At 41.8% G+C, this 16,370-nt stretch overlaps 1 protein-coding gene across 3 annotated transcripts in view; it reads right to left on the reverse strand.

Annotated features, from left to right (window-relative positions):
• The window catches only part of ABCC8 (ATP binding cassette subfamily C member 8), a 1,340,683-nt gene that overhangs the window by 373,260 nt on the left and 951,053 nt on the right, over nucleotides 1–16,370 (reverse strand). For all 3 annotated transcript variants that reach the window (XM_078681060.1, XM_078681061.1, XM_078681059.1), the window contains one exon: nucleotides 15,941–16,078. In XM_078681060.1, coding sequence (XP_078537186.1) covers nucleotides 15,941–16,078 — 138 coding nt within the window. The remainder of the gene's footprint in view (nucleotides 1–15,940; nucleotides 16,079–16,370) is intronic.

The raw sequence follows: 16,370 nt of genomic DNA on the forward strand, positions 1-16,370 counted from the left end.
CTCAGGATACTTTTTCTCTCTGTATTTCTGCAGAATGTGATTTTCAGTATGTGAGTATTCCTCGGGTTCAGAGCAAATCCTTTTGGCCCTCAACAGTTGAGAGAAAGGTAGATGCTTTTTCAATGCTGTTGGGTGACAACTGGTGTACAAGAGAGCGTTGTTACGGTCTGTGGTTTTGACAAACAGAAAAGTTTTTAAATTGGCGTTGTCAAGGGTAACTAGGATGTCCAAAAAAGGTAGACTCTTGGAGTCTGCACTGTAGGTGAATTGAATGTGATCATCCACATTGTTGATGTGAGAGATGAACTCTGATATTTCTTCAGGTCGTCCAGCCCAAATCAGAAGGATATCGTCAATATATCCCAGTATGTTTTGATTTTATTGGACCATTGAACATTGTTCAGAATGTGGTCAATTTGAAGACGGTGCATAAACAGATTTGCGTAGCTGGGAGCTGCGCAATTGCCCATCGAGGTACCCACTAATTGCAAGTAAAACTCATTGTTCCAGGTGAAATAACTGTGATATAGCATGAATTGCATCAGCTCAAGTAATAACACCTTTAAATCTTCATTCATGGAATTGTTTAGTAAAAATGATTCCAAAGCTTCAATGCCCCTGTTGTGTCGTATGGATGTGTACAAAGCACACACGTAAATGGTTACCAGAGTGTATTGATTGTTAGGATTCAAGATCACTTTGTTCAGTCGGTTAAGGAAGTCTGTGGAATCACGTATGTACGTGGACATGCCCCTCACGATGGGCTGAAGGTACATGTCGACGAACTTCCCAGTAGGTTCGTGGATGGAATTCTTTGTAGACACAATAGGTCTAAATGGTGGATGATGTAAGTCTTTATGGATTTTCGGCAGCATGTGGATGCTGGGACAGTTAGGATGAGGATGAATCAAATATTTCAGGTCTTTTTGGGTGATGGACCCCATTTCCATAGCTTTTTCAAGGATGGTTCTCAAAACCTTTGTGAAAGCCTCAGTTGGATCAGACATCAATTTCATATAGAGCTCCTTGTTGTTCACGTGAACGGTTACATTAGTCTGGTAGAAATCTTGGTCTAAGACGACCATCAGGCCCTGCAGTTGGACATACCTGCAAACATTTGAGAAGCAAGAGCTCTTTTATGGCTCCAGTAAGCCATAAGATTTTTGACTCATATGAGACTATAACATTGAATGCACTGAAAGATAATTTCAAAATTCCCCACACGAAATTCAGTAACTTCAGTGTCAGAGACTATAGAGCACTCAGAGAAATCACTGAAAGTAAGGACATTATTTGTTGCAAGGCAGACAAAGGGGGAGCGCTAGTCGTCTTAGACCAAGATTTCTACCAGACTAATGTAACCGTTCACGTGAACAACAAGGAGCTCTATATGAAATTGATGTCTGATCCAACTGAGGCTTTCACAAAGGTTTTGAGAACCATCCTTGAAAAAGCTATGGAAATGGGGTCCATCACCCAAAAAGACCTGAAATATTTGATTCATCCTCATCCTAAATGTCCCAGCATCCACATGCTGCCGAAAATCCATAAAGACTTACATCATCCACCATTTAGACCTATTGTGTCTACAAAGAATTCCATCCACGAACCTACTGGGAAGTTCGTCGCCATGTACCTTCAGCCCATCGTGAGGGGCATGTCCACGTACATACGTGATTCCACAGACTTCCTTAACTGACTGAACAAAGTGATCTGGAATCCTAACAATCAATACACTCTGGTAACCATTGACGTGTGTGCTTTGTACAAATCCATACCACACAACAGGGGCATTGAAGCTTTGGAATCTTTTTTACTAAACAATTCCATGAATGAAGATTTAAAGGTGTTATTACTTGAGCTGATGCAATTCATGCTATATCACAGTTATTTCACCTGGAACAATGAGTTTTACTTGCAATTAGTGGGTACCTCGATGGGCAATTGCGCAGCTCCCAGCTACGCAAATCTGTTTATGCACCGTCTTCAAATTGACCACATTCTGAACAATGTTCAATGGTCCAATAAAATCAAAACATACTGGAGATATATTGACGATATCTTTCTGATTTGGGCTGGACGACCTGAAGAAATATCAGAGTTCATCTCTCACATCAACAATGTGGATGATCACATTCAATTCACCTACAGTGCAGACTCCAAGAGTCTACCTTTTTTGGACATCCTAGTTACCCTTGACAACGCCAATTTAAAAACTTCTCTGTTTGTCAAAACCACAGACCGTAACAACGCTCTCTTGTACACCAGTTGTCACCCAACAGCATTGAAAAAGCATCTACCTTTCTCTCAACTGTTGAGGGCCAAAAGGATTTGCTCTGAACCCGAGGAATACTCACATACTGAAAATCACATTCTGCAGAAATACAGAGAGAGAAAGTATCCTGAGGTCACTCTGCAGGCCGCTCGCGACCGCGTGACGATGAAGAACAGAGCGGACCTTTTAACCCCTCACACTGTCATTTGTAAAACAGAAAGACCGGTATTTGTGTCTAGATACTCCACCAGAAGTCCTGCCATAAAATAAATCATTCTAAAGAACTGGAAGATGATACAACATGAACCAGATTTCCAAGGCCTATTCAACTGTGTTCCTCTATTTGCTTACCAAAGAGCAAATAACCTAAAGAATATGTTGGAATTCAAACCCAAACCACTTGACACTGTTTTTTCTGGTACCAAACCTTGCCACAACTGCAGTCATTGCAATAATATAATCAAAGGCAACCACACCAATCATCCTTCAACTGGGAAACAAATCAAATTAAAGACCAATGCCACGTGTGATTCGATGAATTTGGTATACTTACTGAAATGCCCCTGCGGCTTACCCTATTTTGGGAAAACTGAGAGAAAGCTCAAAGTCAGATTAACTGAGCATAAAAGCACCATCAGGAACAAGAACCTGAGATCACCCTTAGCAACCCACTTTATTGCATCTCAACACAACATCAGTCAGTTGAGGTTCCTTGTACTGGAGGTTGTACCCACGAGACCTGGCGTTGATAATCGAAAAAGACTGCTACAACGTGAACTGTTCTGGATCAAACTGTTGGACTCGTGCCAACCGAAAGGACTGAATGATCAGATCGAATATAGTTGTTTTCTCTGAACATGTGTCTTGATATTCCCTGATTTTGATCAGCTATGTTCCTATCTTGTTACTTTCTTTTACACTTTTTTTACTCGTATCCTTCCTACTTTGCGCCAACTGTTTTTCCATGTTTTTCCCCACTTTTTTTCCTTACAGCCTTGTGTACTTCCATCCGACCCTGTCCCCTACCTCCATTTGTTCATATGCTATTTTAACATCTGTCAATACGTTTTTTCCATATTCGGCAAGTGCAATTTCTTCGGTTGTATCTGTTGTTTAGATTTCAGTGTTAGAATGATCCCCCAATCTAAGATGGCCGACATCCAATCGTGTTTCTACGTGTACCTTTTTCTATGTACTTCCGCCTATTTTGTAATTATATTTTTTTCGATCACACTAACACTTCAAACTTTATATGTATGCCTTGGGCTTCCGGGTATCGTTTGAACGTTTATTAATTTTTAACACGCTAGTTCGTGCTTCCCCCCGCAGTCCGCTTTCTATGCTGATTGCGGAACCACGGTCCGATTTTCATTTCACACGATTTCCTTCTTAAACACACTCCCCTTTGCACACAACGCTTCCTGTTGATACCAATTACTGAACGCGATATCCTGTTTGTTCTGGTAAGCTTTTAATACTCACGCGGGCACCTAGTCTTACTTTTTACTACGCACAGTAACGAGCACAAATACGGGTGACCTTTATCCTGGGTTCCATTAGTCGTCTCATTAAGGTTTCCTCATTTTTTAATCTGCCTTCACGCATGACTACTAGATGGAGTTTTCGTTTTTCACTTTATCATTTTATACCCTTAGTGCACTTTTCTAGCGTATTTTGATTTACCCTCTGACTCCACTCGGCACTTGCGTTTTCTTTCTCCAGTTGGCACCCCACTCTCTAGTTATTAACTTAATCTTTATTAGATTGAGGTTCCAGTCCCCTTCCTGAAACAGTGTTTGTTTCCTTTCTAGATAAAGTCAAGTCCCCTGATGAAGGGACCTTCGTCCCGAAATGCATAGGGATTTTCTGGATCTTTGAAAATGTTTGTGTTGGATTAGATACTCTACAATCCCACTCAAGTCTATATGAATGCAATATATGACCAGTTGAATAAAACTCTCATGAAACGCACTGACTTTTGAATTTGAATATTATCGGAAAATCAGAGGTTTGTTTCTACCTCTTGAGGAGCACCTACAGGATTCAGTGTGGGAATCTCCCACACTCCCTCGATACTAGTTTTCAATCCATAGTCCCCCCCAGCCAGAAGGGACATTTCCTGAGGCGCCCAGAAATGTGTTAAAAGATTATTTTGGATTACCCATTTGAAACAACACCAAAAATTTCCAGGTGTGCCACACCACCATTTATATAGTTCTTTGAAAACGCCATGATTTCTAGGACAAATCAATATTCAAGGAAGGGGATGTCCCTGACTGCTGAAGCTGAGTTTTCCAAGAGATCGTTGTGGAAGTAGCCATGCCTGTATTTGGTCTGGGTGGGTTATCTCTAAATATGGGCATGATTTATATGTCTATATAAGGGCAATGTGAATTGAACCTATAAAAGGGCATGAATCGGTAAATTACGCATGGATTCTAAAATGATCCACAACAGTGGATCCTTAATAGGGACTAGCTTCTACACAGTTCAGAGTACAAATACTGGGGCATTCTGCTAGAAAGTCATGGGTTGTTTAAATCTCACCTGATTTTATTAAAAATGGAAGGTACTAGCTTCATTCTCATCCTCATGATTCTTCCCAGAACCTCATGGGACCAAGCCTAGACCCCTACTGCAGGTGATGAGAGCAAAGTTCACTCCTGAACTGTCTAATGGAAGTGAAATCACCCTGGGCATTGAGGCCGCATTGTTGGACAAGATCATCTCACAAATTTCCAAACTATTGTGTATCTGCCAAAGTGAGCATCACCAGCACAAACAAGGATTGAGTTCAACATAATAAATCAATCCTGGGCCAGAAGCAGAGATTTCTTAACATTCTGCCACACGCTCAGTCTTGCTGCACTAGACACCATGAATGGGTTTCTTTGGCACAATTTAGACAGCTCAGAATCCTCGTTTAAGCACCATCACCATATCAAAATGCAGGACCTTTTGCTCACAGTAGCTTGGGGAAAACAACTCCTGAATCTGCATTCAAAAAGCTCACAGCAATCACAGTAAAAAGCTTTCAGGGCTGGATGGCTTGACAGGGCTGATGAAGCATTCTCACACTTGCGCAGCAATCAACTCCTACACCCTATGGAACCAGCAGAAATATATCACTTGTACATACCTGCCATGGCTTAAAGTCAGAATTGCAGCACTTCGACTGGGGAATGGAATATGTGGGACGGAACACTGCATCTCAAAGAGCAATGTGTCGACTTTGAGGTCTTGGTGCGGAAAACATCACTCACATTCTATGCATCTGCCCCTTGTTGCTTTAGCTGAGGAAAGACTTACTTCTCAGAGACTTGGGGGTTCATTTTGATGGCAGAAGGACCGCCACCGCCGGGCCAGCGGTGGCGGTTGTTCCGCCATCACCAAGCGTACTACCCACTGCCAAATTGGGATGGCAGTGGGTACCGCGGCGGGCGCAAAGTCCGTCCGCCGCTTCACAGCCAAAGGCAATCGCACTGACTGCCTGGCAGATGCTGCAGGCCCCCTAAAATGGTGGCAGTGCCTAGCAGGCACCGTCCACCAAATTAGGATGTGGGTATGGAGAGGCCTTTCCATGGAGGCGATGTCGCCATGGAAAGGCTGGCTGGGATTGGGTTTGGGGGCCTGTTGCAGGCCCCCCTTGTTTGGGTTGTGTGTCGCTGCACTGGGGGGTACCCATGGTACCCCCCTGCATTTCCATGCACCAAGTGGCAGGCATCGTGTGGTGCCTGGGACGTAGTGCAGGGAAATGCAGTGCAAGCACTTTTAACATTGCGAATGGTGCTGCACTCCGCAGCAGCGTAAGCAATGTCAAAAGCACTGAATGCGACCGCCAGTAAGGCTGGCGCATCCTAATCACAGTGGTGGGACTGCCCCATGTCTGGCGGGCGGTCCCAAACACCGCTATGATGGCCAGCGGGCCTAGACAGCCCGCCATCGTAATCAGTCCCTTGGTTTGCTGGGGAGTTCGAACGTGCCGTCAGATTGTAATTGCCCAACATGATACCAGAGAATATCACTTTAAATGCTAAAACAGTCACCAGGATACTTCATTTGGTTTCAAACCATCAAAGGAACAAAACGTCCATATAATACATATTGCAAATTTTGCTTCATTCAATAACTTGGGATACAAACACAGTAAAATGCAATCATAAAACTTGGCCCTAGCAACCACACACAATATGATCATAATCTTATTTCTTGAAAAACTTTAAAATTCGCTCCAGTTCCTGATGGATAAAACTCGTTATGTATTTAAAAAAGCAATGTTCAGAAAAGTGTTTTCAAAGTGAAGTAGCCAATAAGTAATAAATAGGAAACATGTATACATGATTCATAAATACTCAAAATTGTTTCCTCAAAACAACCCATGTGCTGAGAATACTGGAACTTACAATACTTTCAAAAACGTCTCCCACTTAATCCAGATGTTAAACAAGAACAGGCTCACAGACAAAACAACCGGACCAGATGCATCAGTCATTAATATTCTTCTTGCCTCCCTAAAATGTATTACCCTCAAGGACAAACAGATTGGGCGCAACCATTTTCTTCCTGCACCACGATATTCAGGACATACAAACATCACATGATGAATGGTCTTAGGATTCATGCCACAAGCTGGGCATGAATCAGGTGAACAGTTAGTATTCCAATATTTGCTGAATGATCGAAGATGCAAACAACATATTCTAAATCTTATAAACAAGCTCTTGGCCACATTTCTCCAGGTGGCTTTGACACAACTGGGGTCTGTTCATACCATTGGCGGCCCAGAGTCAGGCCCCTAAAACCGCTCATATCTCTGCGCAGCTGCAATTACACATCCGAAGTACTCTTGATACATTCCACACTTGTCTCTGCATTTTGCACGTACACCAGTCCAAATCCATTGCATACCATACTAAATGCTAAATGTTAATGCCATTGTTGGCTGGAGTGGGCCCTCAAAGGCACTCCCCTCACTGTTGAGCTGCCACCAAACATTTGAAGTACTTTTGGGATATTTAATGAGTGTCCAAGCACTTCGCACTTCCATTTACTAGGGCTCAAAAATTAACAATACATGGAATGCCTAGTCATCAGTCAACATTGCTAGCATGGATATCTTTCAAACATTTCCACAAATGCTACTACCTTACAAGTCACTTATGGAACCTGGAATATCCACACCTTTCTCTGCCAATGGCTCTTTGCCACTGTTCTCAAATGGAGCATTACACATCAAAAGACATCAATAACTACATTTAATGATCAGTCAATAAAGAGAGGTGGTGACATTTTAAAAATGTATTCTTTCATTTAGTAGATTAGTCTGTATTTTGGTTCTTTTATTCAAATTAGAGGCAAATTGTTTGCAAAAATAATGAGAGATAAAATTGGTTAGAACAAGCATTGAGAAATAAAAACAGAATGTTGCATCCAGGTTATCGTCCTTATTCTAAACTAAAGGACCTATTCTATCCTAACAAGAACCCATAAAGAGTTCTATCTTGAAAAGAGCAAGTAGATTTCAGAGCAGATCGAAATAACTAAGAGGAAGAACAAACTCCCATAAAGGGTAGTTCTGGAGACTTAGCCGTGGTCTCCTGAAAATTTCAGTAGCAACAGTCTATGTTATGTTATGTTATGTTATTATAACTTGTATAGCGCACTAATACCCGCAGGTGTCTAGGCGCTTCCAGTTCTACAAACTGTCGGGAAGAGCTAGTTTCTAAAAAAGCAACATCATGAGTAGATTCCTACGGTTAAGAAGCTACATTCTAAACAGGCACGTCTTGAGTAGTTTCCTAATTAAAGCAGAGAAGCAGTCCTCCTAAGATAAGGGGGAAGGGAGTTCCATTCCTTGATGGTATTGTAGCTGAAACTTCTCCCACCCCAATTCATCCTTTTAAATCTAGGGGTGGGCAGCAAGTTGGCACTAGCCAAGCACAGCAGTCTATTGAGAGAGTACCAACTGAAAAAGTCCTAGAGGAATTGTGGACCTTCTCTGTACAGCGCCTTGGCAGCAGTGCAGAGAGCCTTGAATTTCACACGCTGACCCACTGGTAGCCAGTGCAGTTCCTGAATACCTAATCTAATGGACTGATATTTGGGAAAGTTCAGGATTAATCTGAGTGTTCTGCACCGCCTGCAATCTTCTGAGTAAATTGGATTGCAGATTAATATATAGACCATTACAGTAATTCAATTTTGATAACACCAGGGCGGTCATCACCGTTTCTCAGGTGTTTTGAGGTATGAATGGGAGAATCTTGCGTAGTGTTCTGTTGTAAGGTATGAGGAGGACACAACCTTAGAGACCAGAGATTTAAAATTAAGTTTCCCGTCTATGATGACCCCCAGATTTTTTTTGCCTTGGTTACTGGTGTGGGAAGGGGGCCAAGGGTATCTGGCCACCAAGCTGGCGACCACAGTGGAGTGAGGTTTCCAAACACCACCACCTCAGTTTTGTTTGAGTTCAGCTTCAAGCAGTGCCTACTCATCCAGTTGCTCAGTGCAATCATACAGTCATGTAATTTAAGGGAGTAATTAACATCCTTGTCTACTGTTGAAATCACCAACTGGGTGTCATTGGCGTCAGAAGTAGGGATTAAATCAAAACTTCTAATCAGATGGGCGAGTTCGGAAACATAATTGTTAAAAAGCGTGTGGCTCAATGAAGAGCCTTGCAGAACCCCCACAAAGCAAGTCAAAAGGTGCAGACTTAAACTCGCCCAGATAAACTGTTTGTTATTGTGAAAAAAGAGAAGGAATGAATCACAAGAGGAAAACAAAGAAATCACCACAAACAGTACCTTATGGCAAATTGGGGTATCATCGCAAAGTGCCAATGGGCATGGCAGGATAGGGATGCATGGAAAGAGTCTTGAACTCTCTAGCCTGGAACACATACTAAATAGAAAGCAGCTAAACATGTTGCAAAAACAGGTGAATGTCATCATCATCGTCCAATAGTGAGAGGTCTTTAGATGGCCCATCGTCTTTGCCCTCAATTCTCACAATAAATGTCCACGCCAACATGAAGTCAGTTAGAAGTGGCTACAACTTTCTAAAAAAAAAAAAAATCTATGAAAGTTCTCATGAGAACCTTTTGCAAGCCCACTCTGCTACCTGTCTGGTTTCTCACTGTGTAACAATAAGCTGCCCTAAGAAATGGAACATTCAAATTCAGGTGTGTCCTGTCATATCACTAAATGTAAGCTAGAGCAAGCATAAGAATACACTTGTTCATTATGCATATATAGCAAAGAAAACAATCTAAGTACAGTGAAGTCATATGGAGTGTGTGAGGACAAACGGAATACATTTTCCAGGACACAACACATTTCAAAAAAAATTCAAGCCCTAGAGTTCGATTTTAACGTTAAATCACTATTTTATGAAAAGCATTAATTTCTTTAAAGATACAGAGAAGGATACATGAATAGTGTGCCCAGCAAGTGGAGAACAATAGGAATGAAAACTTTATGTAGAAAATAAACAGCATTCTTCATGTTGGCAAGTTAAATAAAGGCACATATTAATTACCTTTAAGTTATTTTGCATTTTCAGGTTTAATTTTTAGAGCGTTTATATATTGTTATGTAGTAAAATTTGTGTAACTGTATTCTGATTTCTCAATGACTGAAGTTACTGGGGGGGGGGGGGGAGCCTCTCGCTGCTGTTTCTGCAGCCATGCCTTTTTATATTTTCTCTGGCAGCCAGCATGAATACTATGAAGAATACTATCACCTTTTTTCCAACGTAATCTTGGACCAATCTCTGGCTGTCCTGCACTCTGCATTTTCAGTCTCTGTTGAGGTCTCCAAAACTGAATCCTATGCAAAGACCACCTATAATAACTTTGATACAGCTTTATGATGCTTTCGACCACTACATCGTTTGGTAGCACTCTTTTAGACTGTTGCCTTAATTACCAAGAATACTATTCAGATAGAGGGCTCCAGAGTAGGCTTAGCCATATTACATTCTTGCATTTGTCTCCTTTTCTTGCTTTGCTCATAGATGTCCAAGAATCACCTATTGCTTTTGCTCCTTTGATCCACATTTTTACTGATCAATTGTGATTGCTTGACACAAAGTACCTTACTAATAATGAACAGGTCCTTTCCTTTGATGCTAAGCTCTCGACTAACATTGGCAGCCTGCCTATTACTCTAGTTTCTCAAGGCTTTTATCTAACCCCGTAGGAGCCTAAAGGCTAACCACAATGTACTTATAACTGTTTACTACGCCAACTCTCAATCTGTTTGTCTTGACTTGCACCAATTAGATGCACTTGATTCTTTTTAGGCCCTAAATGAATACTTTGGGTGCACAGTGACACATTTAATGTCCTTAAAATGTATTCTAAATCTCTGTTTTCGCTGTTTGTTTTAAATTTGTATTAATGAGACATATTTTTGTAAAGGTTTTAACTAACTGTACAATAAACCATGTCATTACATTACATTGGGGAAGGGTGGGAGCCCATTCCTGCATGGCCTAGCTGCTTCCTTGCCCGGTGCAGAATCTGGCATGTCAGTTTTACAGCTGTGTGGTCATGGGTGGGTCTGACCTTATGCTGGCCTCCCTGCACCCCTCAGTCATGAGTACCTAGAGCAGAAGGCTCCAGGATGGCTCCCAGGGCCTCAATCTATATTGTGCCGGGCTTCACACATGAAGTGCCAGGTTCAAAAGAGCCTTTGAGAGGTTGCCCCACGTATGCCTTTTCCCCATATGAAATATATACATGGGTTTGCTCTGACCCCAGGGAGCTAGGTCTGTTTTGCAAACTTTTCAAAGTAGGTCAATCACTGACACATTCTTGATGCCGGTGTTTGCCCTGCAGCGATTGTTTTTTTTATATGAGTGTGCCCCACCCACCCCACCAAGTGTTCCTTCTCCCCTCTCTCTCCTGTCCACAGCTATTTTGCCACCTACAACTGCAGCACTGTTTAGTACAGACAGCAAAATGTCTGCATTCAAAATAAACATCGCCCTGTCGGTCAGGTTTAAATTGGAAAACCTTCTAGGACGCATTACTCAGGCTCGTTAGGCTGATTTTGAAGATCTTTGGCTCATTGTACTCCTGTTGGCAAGCCCTCGCCACCAAAATGATACTCATCAGGCCTCCTGGCGTCAAGCAGGCGAACATTGTGTGGAGGAGCTAATTGGACTGGCTCCCTGACCATATCTTCTCTACTGGTCTTTAGTGCGTATGAAGGGGACAGCACCACTGGCCCTGTAGAGACTCATCTAGCCAGCTGCAGGCAAAGCCCTTAGTCCACCAGAGGCATACGTTGGCTTCTCCATTACCCTGTCCATGGAGTTGCCCACCAATGTCATCCAGATCCAGGGTCTTGACCTCTAATTCTCCCTTGTGCAGAGGCTTTTAAATTTGTGTGGAAAGTTCTAGATACCAGGCATCTCTGGCTAATCATAGAATGCTACATCATCCCTGGACTCCGACCCCCAAGCCCCTGCACATTATTCTGGGACAGGCCAATATGGTGCTGTCAAGTTTTCTATGTGAAGAGCTCCTCTGAGGGCCGAAGATCCACCACTAACATCACTTCCAGTTGCCTTCCCACCAAAACATCAAAAGGGAGCCTCTCCAAATGTTTGAGGTTCCTCCTCTGTTCAGTGGGTATGGGCTATCTCAAACCAGGTGCAGTGTGACAGCTTATTATCAGAAGCAGATTTTCCACTCTTTTCATTCTCAGGTACTCATCAATGAAAGATAATTGTTCCTTTTGTGTGGGGAGGCCTTTGTTCCCTCTGCTGGGGAGCAGAGTAATTAACTTGGCCCAGTAGGAGGACAAAAGTCACTGAATCGGATTCTGAGCTGGGTCAGAGAAATATAATTCTGGATGACCCATATATTTTATTGGAACCTACATAATCAAACTCTTTGTGAACTTTGCACCCGAGTTTGGTATCTTGTTGGACTGTGTAGTCTAAGTGGCGAGAAACTTCACTTTAAGGCGGATTTCACTTATGTGTATAGTACAGTGACACTACAGGTTTTCCAGTAAACCCTATTAAGCTAATTCTGAATGCTCACTAATATTATTAGGCCTCCCCCAGGTAAGCAACTACCCCGACAAGGTCCCTTCTGTGCCAGGTTACCAGTGCTCAATCACCAGTGTGAAACGCTCAGTCTGCACATGTGCACAGATGTATGTGCACACATGTTCACAAGTAACCACCCTGTGCCCCTTATCCTAGTTGCAATGCATAGGACTTAGCTTATAAGGCATATACAAGCAGGGAAAATGGCCGCTCTAAATAACATAAAATTACTGTGTGTGATACTCAGGTAGGGAGACTTACTCAACATTAAAGGTCGAAAAACCGGATGATCAAAAGTGAAACATTTGAGTGGACTAAAATGGATACAACTCACTTAGTCATAATATTGATACACCTCTAGGGGGCAGAAGGATGGGACAATGTAGATTTCGGAGCAGGATTTTAACAGGAGTTCACAACAGCACAGCAATTTGTTTTGACAGCTGTCGACATCCCAAGGTTTTCCATGGTTAACCATGTTGATGTCTATTTTGTGTGCAGGTGGTAGATGGCATGTTTAACTCATTCCATTGACAGTCTTGGAAGCAGATACTGCATCTGGTAGACAGAGAGGGCAGCTCAGGCAAAGAGCATCTGGAAGAATATGGAAAAGGCCTTCAACTGTATTTAGTATCGTACGTAACTAAATGTAGAAATATCTCTGGCAAGGCAAAAGGTGGACTCTTGATGATGTCCTACAGAGACTTCAGTGCTGTAACTAAGAGTATGAGTGGTGGTGGGACTAGGTGATAGAAGAAGAGGTGTTCAGATCTAGGCAGTAACACAGGACTTGCCTCTCAAGACTGTGAATGTTGTGGGAGTAGCAGCATAGTGTGAGATTTCTAGCACCAAGTCAAAATGTCGAGCAGCCACATCATGTATAGGTACAAAAAACAGGGTTGAACCCATATAAGTCGCTGGGACCTGGGTGAATGAACGATATAGACAGAGTGGTCCCGGACAGGGAAAAGGAGGAAATAGAAGGAATTAGTGACACATTCATACATACCTACATAAAGCCAAGGGATGATGTACAGAGTTTTTATTCACAATGTACTGAGGGCCATAGTCAATGGCTGTGCATTTGAATACATTTAATGTGAATTAATTATAAATTCATGCCCAAGAGAAGGAGGGGGCGGGGGAGGGGGAAGCAAGGAAAAGTAGGTTAAATTATACAAGCGGTCTTATAATCTTCAATTAGAGAAAGGGAAAAAAGGCAATTTATACACTTTTTTATATAATTCCCAACACTGATAGAGTGATCTCCTGGTCTCAGGGTCACAAATGTAGTATGAATCAGTTAAGTAGACTTTAAAAACACCATGCTCCTAAAACAGCTGTAAACATCATGCTAGCGGTGGAGGCTGGTGGGGTGAAGAGGTAGTCTACGTTTCGACCCAAAAATGAAGTGCAGGGGAATTACACCTTGCTGGGAGGGTCTTCTTTAGGACAAGGGGGGAGGCGAAGGAAAGGGCAATCCTCCTAATTTAATTGTCAAGGTAAGAAGAACAGGGCGCCGCTTGGTCTAAAGGTGTGTTCTATCGCCGTATCGGGTTGTCGGAGACCGGTGCGAAATCGCTACAGAGGCTGTGTTGAGGAGAGTACGAATAACTCACCCATTGCGGGTTCAGATATCGCCGTATCGTGCTGTAGTAAAACCGATGTGTATCATGTATAGACAGCTTAGATTTTCACTGTCACTACTTCTTAGGGGGTGTGGCATACTCTTTTTACATGATGCTGGCATATAGGTTCTACATAGCATAATCCCCAAGAAGGCACTTCCCAAATCCAGATCCAAAGCAGTCCTTCACAGCTTTGTCCTTAGGGAGTGATATGGTGAAAACCTCCAGGCACTACTCTTGATTTTGTATTTCCAAATGTCATTACTATTGGGGTTTATCCTATACCCATACTTGAGTGCAGGTGTTGATGGCTCCAATGCCTTAATAAGAGGTCTGCAGCTACTCCTTCGGGTAGAATCTTCAGAAAGGAGAATGTGAGTCTGGTATTGCTGAATGGGGGCCTATCATTGTCTGTTTTGTGTCATATTAACCACTCAACCAGCAACACACTTTAAAGGTGATATCACCATGAGTATGCACTGTTCTCTTAATTGACTGGACTAATGGTTGGAACTTTGACTGCCTCATGGTTCCTACTTTGTGCCCTCTTTGTTTGAGCATATTGAGATCATACGACCATGTAATGTGCATAGCTGGTGGTATGCAAATTACAGTAAATTTTAATCATTTGTCAGCACCAAATGATATGGGGAGAATCTGTGAGTATTCTTTACATCCCTTTTTGACCTTAAGATCATCATTGCCTTTTTTGAGAAATGCAGGAGTATTATTTTGCATGAAGTTATACTTCAAACCCAAATATCAGTTGTCAGAAGTGGCTTTATTTCCACGCCAAACCTGGAAATCTCTTATTCATCTCATCCTGGCCCATGTTATAGGTAATGTTGAGGGTTCAGCTGTTCAAACTAGAAATTATGAATCTAATAATCAGTGTACTGAACGAAACAAACAGCACTTATTCAAAATTCTCAAGGCAGAAACTAAAGAGCATATTGTGCATAATCATTCGGAAAAAGGATGTTTTTGTTAACTGATCTGGTGTAAATTTAAAGTTTCAATAAAGTTTAAGGTTCGTTCATTAACACAAAGGAGCAACTTGGCACCCCCACTGCATATCTAGTGAGCTGAGATTGACCAACACAAAAAAGGCATAGATATTGTTTTAAGACCCTCAAACTTTTCAGCACCCCACGATTCCAGATAGAAAGGAAAAGGGTATGAAGGAAGATTGTTCTAGTTCCCAAATTAAGAAATGCCCTTCCTTTAGCCCTGAGCAATGACAATGGCTGATCAATTAACTAAGAATCTAACGACTTTCTCTTCCATGATTCTCATCTCTATTAATTAGTCCCTTCAAGTCGTGGTTGCTTAGTTAGACCAGTGCCAAGAGAAAGTCTCCACCATAAAGTACCCAAAGCAATCCATCCATCCACATAACAAGCCATTTATCGACTATTAAATAATCCATAAATCTGCACAGGATTTAATAGGTTTTTTCATTTTATTTCTTATTTAAGAGCTTTCTATACCTTCTGTGCATCGATGGTCTTGGGGCCCTTTATAGAGAATAATAATCTGTATTAAACCATCGTGAACAGGAAGGCAGGAGCTATGACAGACAAATTGTCAATGTTTTAAGCAGGTTTCACCTCAGTTCAGAAGAAATTTCAAAGATGAGCTTTTGCTTGTTTCCTGAATGAGAAAGTAAAGATTGAGTTCCTATGTGGATTGTGTGAGAGCAACACAGGTTTGTCATTGTACCTGTGAAAGTCTGATGGAGAATTTGGGAGGGTAGCTGTTCAATCTCAAGGTGGTTCGATATCTCACTCTCTTGCACATATTTATTAGAACCTTACTATTTTGATACAGTGTATGGATTCCTCTGAAGGCAGCAATACTTGGCAACACTTACTGACAACAGGATATCAAATAATAAATTGGGCCAATCTCAGCGCTATAGACCAGCTATCTATGCTCTCATTACCAGCACAATAGGTTACATCTCTCTTACCCAATCTGCATGTGGCAGGTACTGCAGCTTGTGTGTCACTAAGACAGTGGTCCTCTTCTCCTCTCTTAACATTTTCAGGATACCATCTTGCATAAGGTGATCGCTGAGATGGATGTCCAGTGCAGAAAAAGGGTCATCCTAATCCATAAATGAAAAATAAATATTATTGAGCAGGTTAGATTGTACATTTTTCTTAAGCATAAAGCTAACAAAAAGTGTATACATTATGTTATTTATGCCGTACTTTCAGTGTACCTTAGAGTTATCTAGTTACCAAAAATTATACAATGAGCCTTGTCTTTACTTGTCCAGTTTGTGAAAATCAATTTTCATATGTATTGCACAATTTTTTTTTTTTTAATAATAACTTCCTTTTAATTCAAGTCCATTTCCAGCCTTCTGTCTGTAATGGACTTGAATTTCTGTTTCA

The sequence above is a fragment of the Lissotriton helveticus genome, chromosome 3_1 (genome assembly GCF_964261635.1).
Source record: "Lissotriton helveticus chromosome 3_1, aLisHel1.1, whole genome shotgun sequence".
NCBI classification, from domain to species: Eukaryota; Metazoa; Chordata; class Amphibia; order Caudata; family Salamandridae; genus Lissotriton; species Lissotriton helveticus.